We start from the raw sequence: 23,580 nt of genomic DNA, 5'->3' as shown, positions 1-23,580 counted from the left end.
TTTGAGATGTAATGTTAGGTTATTTGTTGACTTTTTATTCTTTTAATAAATGAGCTCAATGCAATGAACTTTCCTCTTAGAACTGCCTTCATAGTGTCCCAGAGATTTTGGTATGTTGTATCAGTATTCTCATTTGCCTCTAAGTATTTTTTCATTTCATCCTCGATTTCTTCTACTGTCCATTCATCATGCAGTAGTGTATTATTTAGTCTCCATGTGTTAGGGTGGCTTCTATTTTTTATTTTATTGTTGATTTCTAATTTCAGTCCTTTATGATCTGATAGAATGCAGTGTATTATCTCCATTTTTCTCTATTTACTAAGAGTTGCTTTGTGACCTAAGATATGGTCTATTTTGGAGAAGGATCCACCTGCTGCCAATAAAAAAGTGTATTTGCTCATTGATGAAATATTCTACATATGTCTGTTAAGTCTAAATTATTCTATACTTTTTTAGTTCTTGTTTGGAGGATCTATCCAGTGGTGAGAGAGGTGTGTGAAAGTCACCCAGTATTATTGTGTTCTATTTGATTCTTGAAATTGAGAAGAGTTTTATGTACGTCGATGCTCCATTGTTTGGGCATAAATATTTACAATTGTTATGTCTTGTTGATGTGTCATTCCCTTCAGTAGAATGAAATGACCTTTGTCCCTTCTGATTAACTTGGCTTGCAGTCCACTTCATCTGATATGAGGATGGAAAGTCCTGCTTGTTTACACGATCCATATGAGTGATATGTTTTTTTCCCACCTTTCACCTTCAGTCTGTGGGTGTCTGCCTATGAGGTGAGTCTCATGGGAATGGCATATTGTTGGCCTTGTTATTTTTAATCCAATCTGCAAGTCTGTGTCTTTTGATTGATGAGTTTAGACCATTAATATTCAACGTTATTACTTGTGTTCCTGGTCATTTTGGTTTATTTCTGGCTTTTAATTTGATTTAGTTTCTCCTTTGACTATTCCTTTACTGAAGTTCCTCCCTTTTTTGGGTTTCCACTTTGTTTTTGTTTTGTTTTGTTTTGTTTTGTTTTGTTTTTTCACTTCATCTTCATGGAATATTTTATTGAGAATGTTCTACAGTGCAGGCTTTCTAAGTGTTTGACTTTTGTTTATCATGGAGGGTTTTTATTTCATTTTCAAATCTGAACTTGCTGGATATAAAATTCTTGGTTGGCATCCATTTTCTTTCAGAGCTTGAAATATGTTGTTCCATGACCTCCTAGCTTTGAGGGGTCTGGGTTGAGAAATCAGTTGAGATCTGAATTGGTTTTCCCGTATACATAATTTGCTTTTTTTTCTCTCATGGCCTTTGAGTTTATCCTTATTCTGTATTTTAGTCATTCTCATTATAATGTATCTTGCTGTGGGTCTGCTGTAATTTTATACATTTGGGGTCCCGTAAGCCTCCTATATTTGATTTTCCATTTCATTCTTTAGATTTGGGAGATTTTCTGATATTATGTCATTGAAAAGATTGTGCATTCCTTTGATTTGTATCTCTGCTTCTTTATCTATCCCAATAATTCTTAAATTTGGTCTTTTCATGTTATCCCATATTTCTTGGAAGTTCTGTTCATGGATTCTTACCATCTTCTCTGCATGGTCAACTTTATTTTCATTATGAAATATTTTGTCTTCATTTCCTAAAGTTCTGTCTTCCAAATGTCTGTTGGTGATGCTTTCCATTGAATTTATAATTTGCTGTATTGATTCCTTCATTTCGAGGATTGCTGCTTGATTTTCTGTCAAGACTCTATTGAAGTGATCTTTCACTTCCTGTATTTTCTTTTTGATTTCACTTTTTATACCATAGTTATCTTCCCTTGATTGGTTCTTGATATTTCAATTATACCATAGCAGGTGCAGGGGCCAAATTACAAGTTGCTCTCCTGAGATGGAAACATGCCTTTTGAGAAACAGGAACTATTTTATAACATGTCTGGGCATGTTAAAATGACTTTTCTTACACTTGCCCTCTTGTCAGCCTTTACTGTCCCTTCCCTACTCTCGACTGCCTATCCTTTACTGTCTCAGTGGTAGAGGGTTACATGTATACACAACTTCAAAAGGAGTGTTTTCATGTGAGATTTGCAGAATAGTCTGGAGGAGGCATTGAGCTGGTGAAATCATATGGACACTACAAAATGTGGAGGAATACAAGAATAAATACCTTCCACTTGAGGGCTACAGAAGTGAGATTTGGTGAGAAGAACCAGGCATCAGTCAAGGTCAGGTGCCAGTCAAGACCACAGAATAAAGGTAACTTTCAACAGTGGTATTTGTTTACTGTTATTTTAGGGGGCTACTTGGAAGAGAGTAGGAAAGGACAGGAAACACTGAACACAATGGGGATTGAATAAAATGCTTAATGGTATTCAGTTGGTATTGGTAGTACCCACCCCCTCCAGGGGTGTTAGGAAACTGAACCAGTCAATATTTTTTATAACATTCCCCCATTGATGACTGAAGGGGCTTGTCTTTTACATCACTAAGGATTACAGAAACATGGCACTTGGTGTTGGTATCTAGTTTTGATGATCCAAAGAGTGCTGACGTCATTTTACCTATGACTTATGGTACCCACAGAAGGAAGTGGTGATTGCATTAAGTAGGGACTCAGCAGTTTGGACTTTATATAGGTGGTGACGGGGAGATCTCCTTATTAATGGATTATTTTTACAAAATAAATTCACACCCTCATTTATTTGTATCTACATGTTTAATATTTATTTTAAGTAGGGTTAAAGATTAGACTTGAATTATAGACTGGCTTCTCAGCACCCTGACAAGGAAAGATGTATATCAATGCTATGTAAACCTCTAAATTTTTATTAGAAACATTTCTAATTTAACTATTTCATATTGGAGTCATAGGTTAATCAGTGAATTTTTAAGTGGAAAGGAACTTCAGAGACTACCCTGAATTCAGTCATAGTTCTCAGTACTTCAATGTAGAAATACAAAGTGTACTTTCATTTTTGTCATTCAGACCATGCAAATAAATAACTGAATACTTGAAACTGATTTCAAATACAATTATGATCTTTAGAAATAAGTTTAAAAATGGACCAAAGTGTAACCAAATAAAATGGGCAACTGGTATACTTCAATTCCAAAAGCATTTATAAGGAAAAGTTTTTACTTCTCAACTTTCAATCTTAGAGAAAAGACTTCATCATCTTATAAGTGATGCGACTTTCTGGGCAACTAACATCTTCATAGAATTTGACTGGACTCTCCTTTTCTTGAAAATGAATAGGCATTTTCTTGCTTTCCACACTCATGAGCTTCACAGCCAGAGGACCCAAGTTTACATAATCCTATGGTGATGAGATAAAAGAAGAGTGGTTATCTGACAAGTTAATGCTGAAAGATTAGATTTTCTTTATTATAGTTGGCCTTTAACTGGAAGATTCCATTGCCCTCCTGATTACCAGAATGCTATGTAACACATGAAATATGAGAACCATTATTGAAAAAAAGAAAACTCACAAAAAAACACTTTGTAAGCTTATATACCAGGTAGGTTATAGTAGGCAAGATCTCCTGAAAAGCAAGCAACAAGGCTGGTATTCTTGTCTCACAGGGAATTGAGGTGGGTGGGGTACTGGCTAGAGAGGGGAGATAAATCCTCTGCAGACACTTTAATTGGTGAAAGAGTATTGGCCACATATACATAGCTCTCAACTGACTAGGATATAGCCACAACAAACTTTTCTGTATTATTCAAGAACCAAGGGGAAGATTCTGGAAATAACATTTTAAATATCCTAATATTGAACAACTTCCATGTGCTTTACTGTTTTCCTAGGATAGTTGAATATTATGTAAATAGAACTTGCCATTTGCCAAATTGATCTTAGATGTCAACAAGCAGAATTAGAAAACTAGTTTATATGACATTCCATAGCTAACCCAAAATGATGTTGAACCAGCTCAGGCACTACCCAACATCCTTTTCCTTTTGGAAACCTCCCAACTTTAACCCTTGCTTTTCAATTCCTTTAACACTTTAGCAAACCTTTCCGGAGTGTCCTTATGTGCCGGGCCCTGTATCAAGCGCTGCAGTGCAATAGTAAGCACATAGACTGGTCAGAGAGACAGATACAGGAGATACATTTCCTCTTATATGGTAATTGGTGTTCTTATTTGTTTTTCTATGAACCTGTAAGCAATCTGGGGGTTGGGCCTACTAAACAGGCATCTTTGAGACTTGTTTTGCCCTGTAAATTCCCAGGCATCTAACAAAAGCATGAAATGAGGTTCTCATTATTTATTTGAATTTAGGTTGAATGAAAAAAGGAAGCAGCATTTATCTCTCAAAAATGAGTATGGTTGCATTTAGGTGTTGAAATATATAATTATAGAGCTACTATAAATGTAAGATAGGAGGTCTACCATGTTACATACAGTGATGGTATAATTTGGACATACAACAAACTCATGAACAGTAAGAATGCCTTTGGAATTTTCCCCCTGTGCGGGAGGGGAGACTGAGCTCAGGACCTTGTGCATACTAGGTAAGCACTCTACCACTGAGCCATATCTCCAGCCACAAGCCCCAATTCGGGGATTTTATAAACAATTATCTGCTGCCAGAGATCATCATGACATACCAGAAATCATGATTCCAAGATCCACCTGGAGGAATTTGAATGGTAGGCTAAAACTTCAATCTTTTTGGTGGTGCTGGGAATCAAACCTAGAGCCTCAAGCATGTGAGGCAAGTGTTTTACCACCAATCTACATTCCCAGTCCCTAAGTTTTAGTTTTCAAATGGTCACTTGATAGAAGCAGCACTAAATTATAATTAAAATTAAAATAATGGTTTATTTCTTTTGCTTTTATGCATCCTTCTTTCTCTATGGACTTTAAAGTTCCAGAAGATCTTTTAACTTTTTGGTGGAACCAAGAAGGAAAATAGCAAGGAATGACAATGGGGGTAACCAGAAAGAAAATTTCAAATTAAAAACCTTGATACTCCAGGCTTCAACTAATGGTATATGTGAAATTTTATACTTTACAATGATGCCTAATATATGTCCTCCCCCCCACCCATGATGTTCTTAAAATGCGGGTGACCCTCCTCCGTTAAGATGTAATAGCTATGTTCCTTTCCCTTGATAGAAATAATATACATCAACAATAGAATATGATGGAAATGATAGTATATGATTTCCAAGGCTAAGTCATATAAAACATTGCAGCTTTTTTCTTATGTGACTGCTTGGGGTAGGAGAAACGAAACATCATAACAAAGGGATATTCGAGGCAGCCTGTGGAGAGGCCCTTATGCAGAGGAACTGAGGCCTAGTTTAGCCAGCATCAGCTTTTTAGCCATGTAAGTAATCCACCTTGGTAGTGGATCATTCTTCCATAACAAGCCTTCAGCTGACTGTAGCCCTAGCCAACATATGTGTACAACTGCCCAAGGACCTAAGTGAGAACTGTCCAGTGGTACACTTCCTGAATTCCTAACTAACAGAACCCCTGAAAGAGAATAATTATTGTTCTAAACCACTATGAGGATAATTTGTTATGTGGCATTAGATAACTTACAATGTATTCTATTAACAAATGTCTATAAATTAATATATGTAAGCAAATTGGCCAAAAGTAGGAGTAAAAATAGTATCCAATGAGAGATGTGAATGATGGGCCCGTTTTACTAAGAATTGCAAGTAGGATTCATTATACATGCTTTAATTTTCTCCATTAATAAAACAACATTCTCCTAGTAGTCAAATTTTTATTCTCCTGAAACTTACCCTGAAATCCCGCTCATCTTCATATAGTAAATATTTCAAATGAGAGTCCCCAAACTCTGTGCATAAGGTGTCCTCTTCACTGATCTTCAGATGCTGGGCATCACTGGTACTATCTTCATGACTGAGATGGAGAAGACTGCTCCCAAATGATGAGCTGAACATGTCTGTACTTTCTGTGGGTTGCAATTTTGTCTTCTCTTCTGGGATGAATGCAAATATTACTTAAGTATATATTTTGAACTGACAAAAATAAAAAGCAATACATCCCTTGTCACATTTTTAATTTAAAAGAACTTTGAGCATTAGAAATGGAAAATGTATGGATTAAAGTAAGGGGGAGGCCATTTTAAGGAACTCTTAAATCGTATTTCCTTCTGTTAGCTAATAAGTTACAGTAATCCCTTGGGAATCTGTGTGTGTGTGTGTGTGTGTGTGTGTGTGTGTGTGTGTGTGTGTGTGTGTTGGCATTTTGGTTGGCTAAATTGGCAACCCCACTGTGTCAGTGTAGGCAATACCCCCTCACTCTCCATTAGCATCTATTTAAATCATTGTGAAATATGGTGAATTTGACTAGAAAATGCCATTAGAGAAGGAGACCTATTAGTTCAAACATTACAAGAAGTGAGAAATCCAGAGGAGCTGGCCTGTATCTATTCCCTGAATAGCTTTCTTGTGTGTAGGTTGCTGCCCATAATACATACTTAATAACTGTTTTTTAAATTGAAAGAAAAACACATGTCAACACCATTGTGACAAAATAATACCTGTAGATAGTTCTGCAAATTCCAAAGGCATTTCTTCAGGTGGCAATTCCTGCCCAGCGGCTTGAGTAAGATACAGTCGCCTAAAAGAACAAATAAGAAAAACAGACTTTCAGTCAGTAAATATTGTATTATGTGCTCCCTAGTGTCAATTTTTCTCCTGGGTGCTGGAGACACACAGAAAATAAAACATAGTTTTTAACCTTAGGCATAGGGCACAGTGGGGTGACAGGCAGTCATACAGTATTTTAGAGAGATAGTTTGTACCAAGCTGGGTAATTGACATAGTGTGAGAATGCTGCACAGCAGAAAGAAGCAGCATCTGAGTTAGCCTAGTGGGGAGGGAAGTTTTCCTATAGGACATAAAACCTGAGCTGAGTCTTGAAGAGCCAGAAGTTCACCAGGGAAGAGCAGAGAGTGAGGGAAGAGCATTGTAAGAAAAGAGGATAACACATTTAAAGTTCCAGAAACAAGAATAAACGTAACACCAGTTAGGTTACTCTTGTAAGAATTCAGATAAGGAATGACAGTGGCCTGAATGGGATAGAATGGAGCTGAAGAAAACCATAGGAAGCCAGATGCCATCTGGGTCCTGGCTTTCACTGAGTTACATGTTTTGGCTACAAGCCCAGTGGATTGAGGTGTGTATACTGCTGCACCTCTCTGTGCATGTATTTAACTCTGTGCTCTCCTTTTCAGAATGCCCACTGAATTTTCAATAAGAAAATATGATGCCTTGAAAGCTCTGTATGGCATTTCCATGGGGTTTGCCTGAAAACAGCATGAAGCAATGAGACCTTTGCAGATGTACAGACCACTTATGCTTAGCATCACAGCAACCAAAGTAAATCCCCTAAATTCGGGACTTTCAGTTATTTAAAGAACATAAATAAAGTGCCATCCAGACACTTATGGCTCTAGCGAATACTGTTATTACATTACATATGTAAAACCTTCTAAAGACAGTCTAGTAGATTAGTTTCATGTATAGCTCTGACCTGCAGCTAGATATGTCTGAGGCTATAGAATTCTTTCCTGACTTTACCATTTTGAATAATTAAGATCTTACTAAATGTCATAACCTTTATAAATAAAGCTTTCTCTCAATTATTTTATTGTCACTTGTGTACCACTATAGGGCAACAACACTTGATAGTTAATGATACAGAAAATATTTTAAAAGATATTATTATATTAAGTTACTGTTAGGTATTGGCCCACTTAAATCTCAGCCCTCTGGTACTGGTGTCCCAGGGCAGTCACCTCTGGTTGACACTTGCCACATCTGTTTAACCCAGTGTATCAAACAAATACTGTGATGTTCCATGTGAGTTCTGATGGAAAGAGACTTGGGGAGCTCTGCATCAGAAATGTAGTGACTCTATTAAGCAAAATAGCCCATTCCTTATCCAAACAGGAAAATAGAACTTTTTATGTGTCCTCTGGGGACCGTTCATGTCATGTAAATTTTTTTTTTCTTTTTTTGCCATGCTGGGGATTGAACCCATGGGCTTGCACATGCTAGGCAAGTGCTCTGCCACTGAGCTGCATTACCAGCCCAGTTCATGTTTATTTAGAATCACTCTACTAGAATTATAGGGGACAACTTCCCAAAAAAGAGGTGGAAAGGGCATTTATCATAAAATATGTTTCTTTGACTTGGAATGGGGTATCGTAAAGATTTCTGAATACTCTCAGATAATCCTTGATTAAGAAGTCTATCAGATAGTGGAGAATTTTACACATTCCCTGTGTTTTGTGTGTGTTGGGGAGGATACTGGGGATTGAACCCAGCACTTAACTACTGAGTTACATCCCGAGTCCTTTTTATTTTTATTTTATTATTGTCATTTTGTGTGTGTGTGTGTGTGTGTGTGTGTGTGTGTGTGGTGCTGGGGATTGAACCCAAGGCATTGTGCTTGCAAGGCAAGCACTCTACCAACTGAACTATATCCCTAGCCCACATTCCCTGTTTTTTTAACGTAGATCTTTCTGAAGTGTTCTGAACCATTGCGTCAGGGAGTTTACAATCCAGCAAGGAAGCAGACACTAAATAATAATGATCAAATCTGGTCACAAAGGAAAAGTGCAAGGCTGGGGACACAGCTCAGTTGGTAGAGTGCTTGCCTCACAAGCACAAGGCCCTGGTTTCAATCCCCAGCACCACAAAAAAAAAGGAAAAGTGCAAGGTGCTATGGAAGCACATACTGGGGACACCTAGCCCAGTTCTTATAAATATCATCTAAGATATTTCTTTTCCCTTCAAAAGACATTGATCTGATCTCTTCCAACTTGGAAGCAAGACTAAGAATTCCATGTTTCCCACTAAAGAAAACAAATCCCTAATACATTGGTGAACAATATGGATTATACTGAAGATTTTCATGGAGAAGACAGAGAATAGGGCTCAAGGGCCCAAAAAATTAATGAAAATCCCCATTAAATGTTTCACATCTGAGCTGGTAACGTGGCTCAGTGACAGCACTTGGTCTAGCATGTGCAGTGAAAGCCCTGGGTTTGAGAGCCAGCACTGGCAAAAAAAAATCACACATCCCTTTCTGTCCTTGCCAAGTCCTCTCTGGTGAATGAAAGAATTCCCTCTGTTACGATTATTACTACTTTATGTTCATGTCGGCAAAAAATCAAATATACCAGACTGCATTTATTAAAGCAGAAAAGTGGAGCTGGCAGTTTAGATAGTAGCTCCCTCCTAAGGTTTGGCCAGTTCAGAAAACAGGATAGTCATCAGCAGGTATAACAGTGGTTAGAAGACACACACTCGCAACAGATGACCTGATCACAGAAACATGGCCTACTGGAGAACAACAAAGGCACTTACTTACCCCTTAAGGGCGCACAGGACAATAGCTCAGACTGGAAGTACAGATGTCTAGTGATTCATTCAGCCTCACCTTCTACATTATCTACTTTGGTATTTACTTTTCCTGGAGAAGCAAACAATTGTGGAAGGGAGGCAGTGGCCTCTTCTCTGTCTTCCCCTATCCAGCTTGCAGCCTATAAAGGAATCACACTATCTCCCAATTTCTCTAATCTTATATCCTGTCACCCCATAACTTAGCCTGCAAAATAAGGAACCCACAACTTGCCTGTACCCACCTTTCCTGGAATGAAATAGGAAGTTCGTAATAACAAACACTTCATCATATATCAGATGATATTTTTTCCAAATCACACAAGCATAGGGAAATACTTGGAAGAAATTTTTTTCTTGGTTTTTCTATCATATTCAGCTTAATATCTAATTTCTAGATCTAAACATTTATCTCCTATACTCACACATGTAGTATCTTCCTAAAGATACTACAATTTAGACAACTTGTTTCTCACTACCCAAATAATAAAAGAATGAAAGTCACTTTGAATTTTAATTCCATATTCCAGGACCCCCCCCCCACACACCTTTTATTGGTCAGTTAAGAAAAATAGCTAACTTAAAAACAAACACAAAGTCATAATATATATATAACACACACACACACACACACATATATATATTTGGTATATATTGGTTTCCAGTACAAGAATAAATGTGACTTGGAAATGCCAGGCTGTTTTCTTCACTTCCAAAGTAATTTGACTATTTTGTCAGAGGAAATAATTCTGAGGTACCCAGAAGGACAGAATACTTCCAAAAAGCTTCAAGAGAGTTGATCTTCCCCACACGCCTTTCTGTGCTAAACTTACACCTCATACATTTTCTGCTTCTGTGCTATGCGTTTAATTCTGGCCTTTTCTGTGGGCCTGTAGGCTTCTGAAGGTTGACAGTTGTGATGTTCATGGTTGTGTTTCTTGTTGTGACTATAGTGCACTAGTAGAAGAAATAAGTCAAAGTTTACACTGTACCAATCAATGGTTAATAGCGATAATCTTACACCTTCATCGTGGCCATTTTGTAAGTTCTTTTTGACTATTGCAGTCTGACTGAAGCACTGAAAATTTAAATTATCTTTAAAAAACCAAAACCTTTTACAGATGACAAATGTTTACCAAACACTTTCTAGATATGTTAATGACTTTCACCTGGGTATTTTGAGATCCACAAGTCTACAGTTGAATAGTTGATCAATAAGCACCAAATTTTCTTCTTCCAGTTTTTGAATAATATTTTCTAATTCTTCAACTTCCTTCCTGTGAATTGCAATCTGTTGTCAGAAGAAGAAACTTGTTATTGATACTTATTTAGTTCTGTAAGGACTTCTATAGCAAATTCAATTCTTGAAAGTGCATGTGCTTGAGGGGAAGGTCTATCATATATTATTTATTTATGGGTTTGCTTTATCCTTCTTCTGTAAGAAGGAATAGGTAGGATTCTTTTCTAGGTCATTATCAGAACTTATTTCATGGTTAGGTAGCTATTACAGGAAGCAGAATTTGTCTTTTTCTAACTTTAGAAATATTGCTGAACTTATATAAAAGCTAGAGGCAGAGATTAATAAAAAGGCTAAACAAGAATCTAAGGGTAATTATAAACAATACAATGAAAACTGATAATACTGGGGAAAATGCTATATTATAGTATTTAAAAAATGAAGCACAGACCTTTCTATCAGCCCCTATAAAACAATTATGTTCTAAGTGCTGGGGTAATTCTGGAAACTGTTAGATAGATGAAATACTATTGGTTCATTCATTCAATTTTATTATATGCCTCCTATGTGCCAGAAACAATATTATACATTGGAAACAAAGGAACAAGATAACAATAGCTTTCTAGGATCTCTTAGCCTAGTGAGAAAATGGAGATAAAAACAGAAATCAATGTGATAAAACCATAATGGACGCTGTCCTGCTGCTGTGGGAGGAGAGAGATGTATCCTATTTGTCAGGTGTTCAGACAGGGAGAATTCACAGAGATAACATCTAATCCAGATCTTGAAACCAAGTAGGGATCCCTCAGACAGACAAAAGAAGTTGCTTTCTAGGAAGAAGGAACAACCATATGCAAAGGCACAATTATTTTGATGTGGATATGTACAAAGTGACAGGGAGAAGCAGGAGAGGAAGAAGACAAATAGGGTCAAATAAAGTTAATGAGCCTAGTTTTTATCCTCCACGTGATGGCAGGTAAATGCTGGACACAACAAGCTTAGAGAATGTTTATTGAAGAAATAAAATATGAACAAAAGTTGGCAGTTCTGTTGATTGAATTTTCATCAGTCCTTAAGAAGTATATTTTGGTATATTTTGACTAAAGAAGGCTTGATAGTGGTATGAACTATATAGATGCCATTCCAGGAGGTGTTCATGGGGAAGAATCAGAATTAGAACTAAGAGTATAAATAGAAAGTGGTTGGCTGAGGAGGATAGCAGGAAGACAAGTAGGAGGCAGTAATGTGAGTTTTGAGGGAAAGAGATGAAACAATGAAGGTGAAGGGTTTAGATACACAGTTTTTTGTCAAGACTTGCAGAGTACAACTGAGATGAGTACCTGGAAGAAAATGACTAACACAGTCTGCTTTGTCACTAGGATCTAAGTGAAGATCTAATTGAATCTTGAAGCATTTGGCATATTTCCACATGCATAGCTCTATCACATAAGTCATTTATTAAATATATGAAATCTTCTATAGACAAGGATCTGAGCTAGAAGTAGAAAGATACAAAGGTAAGTCATGACTCCTTCCCTCAAGACAGTTCATAATCCCATAAACAAAATCACAAATAGTTATAAAGTAATGCCAGTGTCAGAAAAGACTCAAACACTGTTGGTGGCTTTGAGTTAGAAAAAAAAGCATGTGTTATATCCTGCATCAAACAATTTAGCAAAATCATTTAAGTTCATAATACTAAATAACAAAGCCAGGGGTTGATATTCAAGGATCTCATATGTTGAGAGATAATTAACTCGATTACAAGCTTGAATGCATTAAGGAGAAGTTTATGATTTTAAAATGTCAAAGGATAAGAAACAGAGTTAAAGATTGTAAGCAGAGAAAAATAATAGAACATTTGGAAATGTTTGACCTAAGGGCTTTGCATGTTTGGGAGGCAGCACACATAGTTCTTGGTCTCTTTCCAAAGTTGGGAATGAGGTCCTTTTGGGGGAGTTACATCCAGTCTTTCAGGCTAAAGATATCCACAACATCACCTTCCTCTTTAAAGTTCTCAGTAATGTTCTCATCAATTTCTGTCTCCCTCTCTGCCTTCTGAAATGTTAGGAAAATTTAAACTGGTTCCTTTTCATAGTCATATAAGTACCTTCAGATTTCTGGGATAAGACAGTGAAAAGGAGGAAAAAGTGAAATACTAATTGTCCCCAAATACTTAAGAAATGTATTTAGAAATTAGAAATTGGGAAAGATAATTTAGTTAAAATTATTATATAAGTCAGGGACCTAGGATCTTGAATAAAACATAAATTCTTGAAATTTTCTTCTGAAAGATTTACTTAGCCTTGACATTCTGATTGCTAATTTCCCAGAATTTCTCTGTCTAGTTTCTCTAGCTTTTCATTTGTTAAGTTAGTCTAAGTTGTTAGGAAATTCCAATTATCATTTTCCTCATAAGCAAGCTAAATAAAACCAGATAATGAAAATCATGCAATAGGGCATCTCTGTATCCTTCCCATGGGGCGACCTAAGTTTTTGGTTACTGTTGAAAAATAGTTCAATGGAGAAATATTTCCAGAAGTTCCATTATTAAATATCCTTTGTTACTCATTCTAAACCTTCCTCAAAGAAATTGACATATATTGTTCTGTTTCCAGTTTTTAATTCTTATGATAATATTTATAACTGGAAATAGTTCTCATTAATTTTATGAATAAATTTAATAATATTGAAATGAATATTTATTGAACTAATGAGAAATTAAATCTATTGAATTTCCTTAAAATGATTTGTCCTTTATTACCAACCTCTTTTTGCTAGTGATTCAACTAAATTTGATATTTTTCTGTCTTTTATTTCCATTGAATTATGAAAAGTAAAAAATAAAACAAAGCAAAACATAATTTGTGCCTTTGGCAGGAAGAGCCAAGGCACTAATCCTTTCTTATCAAATATAACTTTCATAGTAATTTCCCCTAAACCTAAGATCTATAACATCTTATTAAAAGTTGAAAATTTATTATAGGATAGTTGCTGTTATATTTAAGAATATTATAAGAACTAAATTAATCCCTAATACTCTTTATTAAGCCTACCTTGAATTTTTTAAAAAATTATTAATGCCTGCTTTAAATTGGAGAGGTATCCTGATGGGTTTGGGGGGGATATTATGAATCTCTATTCACCATGACTTTATCTTTATTTCATTTATTTACTTATTTACTTGGGTACTAGGATTGAACCCTGGGTACTTTACCACTGGGCTACATCCCTAGTACTTTTTATTTTTTATTTTGAAACAGGGCCTTGCTATATTCCCCAGGCTGTTCTTGAACTTGAAATCCAATCCCCGTGCCTCAGCTTCCTGAGTAGCTAGGATTAGGCATGTGCCACCATACCTGACTCACCATGACTTTACAAAGGAAATTTAAAGATAGTTGTCACTACCATAAAGAGCATATAAATTATTTTAATTCCTTTTTTCCTAGACTCACTCACTACTCAAATAGAGGACAGGGAAAAGGAAAGAGGAGAAGCTAAATTTAAGGATGAATTTAGTGAGTCCAGTCATGGATATGTTGAATTTGAAGTGCCTTTGGAATATCTGTCTGGAAATATTTGGCAGGCAAATAAAACCGTGGGTTCAGAGCTGAGCATACACACAAGTTAATTATGAAGATGTACATTGGAGAATCAGAAAAGATTGGTTCACTACGACCTGCATGTAGTTCGAAGTGAAGTCTCTCAAAAAGTAGTGATGTTTACTTCATAGACAGTAATTAAAAACAAATTAGGTGGTTACCTTGTATGTCATGTAAAGGGAACTTTGGGGAACAAAAGAGCGACTAAAGCCTAAGTTACCACTGTCCCCAGAATCCGGAAACACTCAGGCTGTTAAAGAGTTCACTGATTCTGTTACCCACAAGGTAGAGTCTAAACCTGTCTGCATGCAATTCGGGGAAAGACTAACTTCTCCTGGAGACCCCCTTCCATGCTCCCTGGCACCTCTGGACTGACTGGAAAACCTGTAATGGAAAGTTTTTAAGCAGAAGACTAAGATGTTTTAGAAAGGTATCTAGGGTAACGTGAAGAAGAAAAGGGAAGTGTCTGATCCAGGGGAAGGAAAACTGGGTAAGATGCAATTGAAAGATCTGTGTAAAAGACAGTGGGTGTATACGAGGGCAATGCAAAAAAAAATAAAGGAGAGGTGGTCACAAACCTGACCTGCTAGAATGAAGAGGCCTTCTGGATATGGGAAGTGAAAGGACATTTCTAAGGCACTCCCAAGTTTCTGACTTGGGTAACTGGATAATGGTGGGATCCTTAACTAGGACACATAGCATGAGGAGAGTGTTTGTTGGAAGGGGAAGATGAATTCAGTATAGGGGCTGGAGATGTCTGTGATGCATTTAGGTGGACTTGCACAGCTGGTTGTGGATTATGTGGGTTTGGGGCCTAGAGGAAGTGAGAACAGTTTCAATCTGGATGCTTTTTAGGCCTGCAAGACAATTATCATTCAGACATTTCTTCCCTGGTATACTGGGAAGTACATTGTTTCCTGTTTTTCTCTTGCTCCGTTTACTGTCTTGTTTTGCTGAAGTGCATTATTTAAGTAAATTCCTAAGAAAGATAGAGGAGTGAATATTCTGAGCTCTTGCTTTTCTGAAAATAGCTTTATTTTGCCCTTAATCTAACTTAACTGAGCATAGAATACCAAGTTGGAAATAATTTTCCATCTGCACTTTGCTATTGAAAAACTGCATGCCATTTGGTTCTTATTCCTTTGCAGTTAATTTCCTCTCCACCCCTACAAGCTTCTGCCAGAAATGTTTAGGATTTTCCCTTTGTTCTTGATGTTCTGAAAACTCATGTCCTTTTTTAGCACCAGAAATTTTCTATTATTTCATTCATGATTTCCTTTCCTTTCCTTTTCATTTCTGGAATTAGCCCTTGGATATTGTACATCTTACATTAGTACTCTGTCTTATCCACTACCACCACTTTTTTATTTTTGATTATTATTTTTTTGGTACTGTGGTTTGAACCCAGGGGCTCTTAACCACTGAGCCACATTCTCAACCCCCTTTCATTTTTTAGTTTTTTGAGACAGGGTCTTGCTAAGTTGCTTAGAGCCTCAATAAGTTGTTGGTGCTGGTCTTGAACTTGCAATCCTCCTGCCTCAGCCTCCCAAGTTGTTGGGACTACAGGTGTGTGTCACTGTGCCCGGTTTTGTCGTGCCCAGTTTTGTCTTTCCCATTCTGAGAGATTGTTCTGTTATTTTTTGTTTTGTTTTTTATTTGATTATTTTTACCTTAAAGTATCTCATTTTCTAAATAAAATAGCTTATCAGATTTCTTGACACTAATAAAAGATCTTTTTGATTCCTTGAATTTTCTACCTTTCTCAGGGACAGTTTCTGTTATTGTTTGGCTTTTACTTTGTTAATGTTAGTTCACTTGTTTTTTCTCTTCTCTCGTATTGGTTGTATTCATATGCTTGATGGTCCTTGGTTGTCTCTTCATATTTAAGGAAGGTCTGGAGAATGAAGTGGACTTTCTCTACCACTGTGTTAAGTAGTCTGTTTTCATAACAAATTTTTCCTCTGATTGGGAGCATGAACTCAGGGACTCAGTTTATGGGACATCAGGGCAGGTGAACTGACACAGTTTATTCTAGGATGAGAGGCAAGAATAGGATACTAGATTGTGGACTTTTTTGTTGTTGTTGTTAGTTCATGTCTTTTATTAACTCATACACATTACTTGTCTTTTGGTTTGTTGAAGTAAGTCAGACAACACTTGCCATAATAATGGCTGTCAAAATGGCTGGCCATAAGAATTCCAGCCCCACATTTACCCCTGGTGAAGGCGACGTATTTTGCCATGTCCATCCCCCTTACAGTATTTCAGGACAACCAACTACTTAACCTTCTTTCTCTTATGCTTATTCCTCTTGGGAATGGTATAAGACTTCTTCCTTGCCTTAGCACCACCACAAAAACTCAGCATAAGATGGAAGGTGGACTCCTGAATGTTGTAGTCAGACAAAGTACATTCATCTTCCAGTTGCTTACCAGAAAAGATCAGTCTTTGCTGATCAGGAGGACTTCCTTCTTTATCCTAGATCTTGGTTCTTAATTTTCTATAGTATCTGGGGGGTTCAACCTGGAACGTGATGGTCTTCCTATGAGGGTTTTTACGAAAATCTGCATCTCAGTGGCAGTTCCACCTCAAATGTCAGATTTGAAAGCTAGATTGCAGAGTCTTAAATGCCATGATAGGAAGAATTTTTTGCATAGAAATGTCTAATGGCTACATTAGAAACCTTAGCTTTTTTCAGATAATTCTCTCAGTGTTCTCTGAGGACAGCCTTCAGAAGCAGGTCCTGGTGGATGCCTGCTGATGGAGATCATCATGTAACTCTTCTTTTCTGCTTCAGTTTCCATTCCTGTACACACAGCTTCCATTCCATTCATGGTACACACAGACTCCAAGCAGAGAACCCCTCAGTTTTCCAAAAGCAGGCTGAGTTTTTGCACATTCTCTGTAGCACTCTTGTAACATCTGGACCAAATGTTATCTGCCAGTTTTATTCAACATGCTTTCATATCTGCTTTTTGTCTTTCAGAAAATTATTGAAACCCACTTTCTAATTAACTCCTCCCACTCTCTTTGTAGAAGGGATTCTTTTTATATTTCTATAATTTTATTTCAGTGGACCTTAGGAGACATAGGATGCAGTATGTCACCTTTTTAAAATTGTAGATGGACACAATACCTTTTTCTTTTATTTAATTATTATTATTATTATTATTATTATTATTATTATTATTAATGTGATGCTGAAGATTGAATCCAGTGCCTCACACATGCCAGGTAAGTGCTCTTACCACTGAGCTACAACTCTACCCCATATTATCTTGAACCACAACATAAACAATTCACAAAGATTTTAACATAACTTTTTCCTTCATCCAGGATCTCAGCTATATATATGTGATTCATCCTTCAATAAATATGTCTAGGGGCTGGGGTTGTGACTCAGTGATAGACCACTCATGTAGCACTTATGAGGCATTGGGTTTGATTCTCAGCACCACATATAAATAAATAAAGATATCATGTCCATCTACAACTAAAAAAATTTAAAAATAAATATGTCTATATTTGTTAACATTCATTCATTCAATAGCTACTTAATAGGCACAAATTATTTATCAGGTGCCATGGATATATAATTGAAAAGACAGAGCCAGCTCTGTTTATTAAGATGCAAAATCAGATGATTTCAATATATTTAACAAGAATTCAGTAAAACAAAAGAACATTGGGGAAGGAGCACTCAAGATTTCCTCGGGGAGTTAAAAATGATTCACAAGGAAATTGGTCATCAAAGTCTGACCCTAAAAGAAGAGTTAAGAATTTTCCAGGCAGATGAAAGGAGGTAATAGAGGTAAGAGCAGAGGGACCAGCAAGTACAATGTAAGGAAAATAGGACAGTACCCCATAACAAAGAATTATTCATCTCGAAATGTCAATAGTGTGGAGACTGAGAGACCCTGTTCTAGAAATCATCACATGATCGCATCCAAAAAAGAGCAGTCATGCATGTAGCATGGTATAGGGAGACAGGTGGATGACTGAGTCTAAGACAGCACACCTGGTTTCAGCAGTTTCTATATGCTCTTAAGAAATTCAAACAGCTCTACAGATCAGGTTGGGTGAGGTACAGAGGCTGCATTAAGCAGGGATATCTTGAACAAAAATGGCTGTACTGTGGGTTTTGTGTTGCCTGCAATACAATAGCCAAAAGGCCAGCACTGTCCACTTCAGAAGTCACCAGTGTAGGAAGAGGACCAGAGCACTTCCTCCCCGCAGACAGGGAGCAAGGATCCAAAGGAAATCCCATGGATCTGCACTTTCTTCAGCAGCATACCCCAAAAGGTCATGTATGGTCTTCTTCTCTATACATCCAGGGACTTCCTGAAGACGATCAGAGGGAAGAAAGGAAATCTAAAAAACTGAACACTTGTCTAAAGGAGACTACATCAATCCAAAAGAGGCAATTTAAATCAGAAGTCAGAATGCAACCAGGAGAAGACATAAAGAAGCTGTGCAGATTTGAGTACACTGTGAATTGTAAGCCCCAAAATTATTTCTGGTTTTTATTGAGATTATTTATGATATTTGTTGAGTAATAACTTCTAAAAGATTAGAACTTCACTTGAATTTTACTTTATCTCAAATTCCATGCTTTCCCCATGACTTCATTTAATGATTAAATGTCATCTCCAGTTCAAAAAAAAAAAAAAAAAAACTGTTTGATGTATTCTACTCACCTCTTTTTTTAGCCAGTCATTCTCCCAGATCTCTCGATAACTTCCCCTATCAATTAACTTTACAGCATTCTAAAAGAAAGTTTGTATTAATCAAGAGTTGCCATGTGGTGACTCATAGTTTTAGCAATGGTGTTACACAATCAGTCTATCTGATCATTCATTTTAAATTACATTTTGCAAGTATTTTAGGAACATGTGAAGACTTTTGGTTCAGTTATTTGTTCTTATCCTATTGTATTTTTTTGTTGATTTACACTGTCTACTACAGGTGATTTGGAGAAATGAACAAACAGTGTGTGGCTGTCCATTCATTTAGCTTTCATTGTGACTGAATCTGCCATGGTAAAATCAGTCATTAAGTGATCAAATCCACAACTGAGATGGCTAACTTGCAGTGATCAAACACTCTTTTAGTTCATAGTCAGATATAATCCAACATATAGCAAAAGCATAAGTAGATCACACTTTTATCTTTTTAATTAGAACAGTTTCTAAAAGAGTAATAACAATATACATATTTACAAACCTAATAGCAAGTAGTTTTAGGGACACTGGCTATTAGCTAGTCTCCTGAGAAAGATTTTGTGTAAAGAAACCGAAAAAATCTTAATTCATCACATAAAATGACAAATTACATAAAATTACATAAAATGTAAATTTTTTTTCAATTACTTGGATTTTAATTTCACCCAGAAGAATTTTATAGTAGATGACACTATTTCTTTGTAAGATGCTATTAAATGAAGATCATGATAGAAATTCACTATTCAGTAACTGAAGGACAGAAGCAAAAGAAGAGTTTTTTTTTTGTTTTTTTTTTTTTGGTACTGGGGATTGAACCGAAGGGCATTTTACCACTGAATCACATCCCCAGTCCCTGCCCCCACCACCCTTTTTTGGAGACAGTCTCACTTACAGCCCCACTAAGTTGCTCAGGCTGGCCCCAAGCTTGTGATCCTATTTCAACCTCTCAACTCTCACTGGGATAAGAAGAGAAATTAAGAAAAATATTCTACAAAAAAGAAAGAAAAGAAAAAGAGAAAAATAGTCTAGATCTTAAATATGGATAGAAATAATTTAAAGGTATGTGAAGGGTTTTTCTGCTGTCGTTACAGATGGAAAATTTTCAATTTAAAAAATCTTTAAATAATGCTTATTAAAGACATATATACCCTAGGAACCAGGAACTTTTATATTCCTGTTATATCTAATAATTCTAGTTTCCTCCAATGTAAAATTTCATTTGAGCAAAAGCAGGAACTAGCTCCTGAGGTCAGATGGCTAACGGCTTAATTCACTAACAATGAGGTGATGGTTTCCACTTTGGCTATACATTATAATTTCCTGTATGTTTTGAAAAATCCACGAACCCAGGCAACATCCCACGGCAATCACATTAGCATCCATGAGTGGGACCCAGGCACCAGTTAGGTTAAAAAAGTTCCTCCTGTGACACATCAATGAATAGTTAAGGTTGTATTACAGGAAGGTGAACTGCATGCTAAAACAACTAGCTAAAAGGAAAATGTAATTCAACCATGTTGAGTGTTTAGCAGTATGTAGAAAAAAGCAAATAAATAGTGTAGTGATCACCAATGATCTGAAGAAGAGCTCCTGAATTGAATGTGAATTTTCCTATTTGCTCTGGGCAAGTCACATTATTCCTCTATGCCTCAATCTCTTCCTCAGCAGGTCCCTATGCCTTTTAGTATTGCTGAGAGACTTAAATGTAAAATGCTTAGAGAAGTCTTTGGAACTGTCCTTGTGATATATGCTTGAAGCCGTATGCTTGTTTGATCTACGTATACATTTTCAATCATCTGAACTATAGTCAGATAACTTAATAGACAATTTCACCATTTGATCAGATTCAGTTACAAGATGACTCAATTGCATAGGCAGACAAACCCTTGATCATTTCTCCATAATTGTCTATATTTGTGTAAATCAGTAAAAATCATGCAATGGGGAGAGTACCACTGAAGGAACAACTGAACCAACAGAGATGCAACAAACAAAATCAACTGAAATTGAGAAAGAACTATTAAAAAGATCAAATGTTTATGATTCTGAAGAAAGGATGTCCAAGATCCTTACTGAACATTCCTTTACTGATTTAGGAGATAGTTTGGAGAAGGACTATGGAAGAAAACAAACTTAGATATTTTGTGTAAACAAAGAAATAAGAGAACATACATGATTGGAAATTATATCTCAAAAAATGTTATATCCCAAACTTAAAGTGCCAGCGGCATAGAGTGTCTCTCTTAGGTTTGGATATGTAATAAGTTCCTTTAAGACAAATAATATTTCATTCTATTCTTTATCCAAAGGATTTATTGTAATGTTTTGTTATAGTCATTATTATACTTTAAAAATAACCGAATAGTAATTTATTTGCTCCTTGTGAGACATTATGATACTTAAATCATCTCATTCATTCCTCACATTATCTCTTTAAGACAAATATTATTATTGTCCCTATTTTATTAATTAGGAAACACTTACTTTATAAAAATGAAGTAACAAACCTAGTTACACAGCCAATAAATCGTAGAACTGTTATTTAAACTCAAACTGCCTAACTTTAGAACCCAAGTTCTTAACCACTACGATATACTATGAGAAAAAATAAGCGTTAAGTTTTGTTTTAAGAAAATTGAAATATACCTGTGCAGCCCATTCCTTCTTTTGGTCCAGTTGCACCAAAGTTTCTCTGATTATTCTCTTCCTAGTATCTTCCAGAGTGATTTTATACTGTTCTTTAAAAAGAAAATTGTAAGCCTTAACAAGACTGCTCTTAGGTAAATCTATGATGTTAGTAAATGTCACCTTCCATAATCCACACCTCTCCTTTGTACAGTAATTTTTTTTTTTTTTTTTTTTTTTGAGGCAGGGTCTTGCTATGGTTATCCTTTCATCTCAGCCTCCCAAATAGCTGAGATTGATTACAGGCATGCACCATCGCACCTGGCTTCTCATACGTTTTTACCAAAGCATCTAGTTCCTCCACTTAGAAGTGCCCAACAATTTGCTAACACTTTAATGTGGGTTAGTCTAAGATCTCCAAGAATGTCGTATTTTTAAAGGATTGTCTCTCCAAAGGGAGAATTTAAAACACTCTAATACCCGTGTAGAAATCTATCCTTTGAATCACACAACGTTTAAGTATTCCACAAAAGAAATACAAAGACGATTGTATTATCTGCTTGAGTACATCCTGTACATCTAATTCTACCTAACTAGATTTCCAACATTCCTGGCATGCATTTCCTGGGGCAGGAGAAAACAGAATGAGAAGCATGAGGAGCAAGAGGGGCATGAGAGGAAGTAAGACCTGATTCTACATTGGGCTCACCATAAGAAAGGACAGAGAAAGTGCAGGATTCTCTTATGAATTTTCTTATGCTCATAAACGTCATTATTGAGAAAGCAAAGAAAGATGCTTAGAGATCATATAATTAAAAAAACACACATTTTTAAGGAAATTGAGGCACAGTGACATTAAGACTGCTTTTAGAGTGTGGAGAGAAATAATGCTGGACAAAATAAGTCCAACTTGTTCATTTTTTTCCAACAATTATCAGTTCTTTCTACATGCCGGACTCTATTAAAGACATTGGGAATGTTGCTGATTAAGAAGGACAAAACCCCTGCTCTTATGACATGTACATTCTCATGGGAAAGGCAGACCATCAATAATAAAACAAATAATTAAGGTGGTGATGTGTGTGATGAAGAAAAACTAAAAATCTCTTTCAGATAGGGAGATCAGAGAAAACTTTTTTGAGGAGTTAACATCTGAGCAGATTCTTCAATAAAGTGATACAGTCAGCAACACGAAATACAAGGGAACTATACTATACTATACTACTATACTATATACTATACTACTATAACTATACTATAACTATACTACTTCAGATGAGTCAATGTGACAGTAATCAAAATTGTGTTTTTTATAACATCCAAGTTATATGTCCCCATTAACTGTGCTTTATTTATAACATATCCAAGATAATTATTTGGATGTATTTTTCCATATAAACAATGTTGAAAATTATGGTTGCTAGATTTCTGGAAAGGCCCACAGAGGACTATTTAACTTATTCTCTAACTAAACATAAATATTGTACTAAGAATGCTGTCGAACATAACTACCGTTTAGGATGTTGTTTCAATGCAAATTTTTCTTCACAGATCAAGGCTGCCAAAGCTGAACTCTTGGGATCTTACACCATAGGGAAGCAGATCTGCAGGTCCAGTCTTAAAATAGACCAGGAGCTAAACTAAAGTGGCTTCCAGGGTACTATGGAGCAGGGCAAAAGTTACTCAGTTCTCCCCATTAGCAGAAAGTAAAAACTTCCATGCCTTTCTGTGACAGGGTTCCTGGACAGAGTAGATATTGGAAAACATTTTTGAAGAAAATTAAATTTGGCTAACTATAAATCTTGGATGGTCAGTGATCTATGGTTTCAGCACCAGTGTAGCAAAGGATGGTTCCTCAGGGGGCAACTGGTAGAGAGAGGAAGGGGAAGCAAAGAAAGAAGAGAGCTTGCCCAAGTTGTAGAGTGGCCAGAAAAATGGGATGCAGAGAGGACTTCTTTTAGAGCTGGAGTGTCTGATGGAGGCGGTGGTTCAAAA

At 36.3% G+C, this 23,580-nt stretch overlaps 1 protein-coding gene across 1 annotated transcript in view; it reads right to left on the bottom strand.

Moving 5' to 3' along the window:
* Positions 1 to 492: 492 nt before the first annotated feature.
* Positions 493 to 23,580, bottom strand: part of CCDC83 (coiled-coil domain containing 83) — a gene marked incomplete at its 5' end in the record, with an annotated part of 61,074 nt that continues 37,986 nt past the window's right edge. Inside the window, 6 exons of the mRNA XM_079105616.1 lie at positions 493 to 3,319; positions 5,768 to 5,967; positions 6,532 to 6,611; positions 10,570 to 10,691; positions 18,937 to 19,005; positions 21,607 to 21,698. Of these exons, the coding sequence (XP_078961742.1) occupies positions 3,158 to 3,319; positions 5,768 to 5,967; positions 6,532 to 6,611; positions 10,570 to 10,691; positions 18,937 to 19,005; positions 21,607 to 21,698 (725 nt within the window). The 3' untranslated portion in view covers positions 493 to 3,157. The remainder of the gene's footprint in view (positions 3,320 to 5,767; positions 5,968 to 6,531; positions 6,612 to 10,569; positions 10,692 to 18,936; positions 19,006 to 21,606; positions 21,699 to 23,580) is intronic.

The sequence above is a fragment of the Sciurus vulgaris genome (assembly GCF_902686455.1).
Source record: "Sciurus vulgaris genome assembly, chromosome: 11".
Taxonomy (NCBI): Eukaryota; Metazoa; Chordata; class Mammalia; order Rodentia; family Sciuridae; genus Sciurus; species Sciurus vulgaris.
This window is presented reverse-complemented; position numbering and strand designations above follow the sequence as displayed.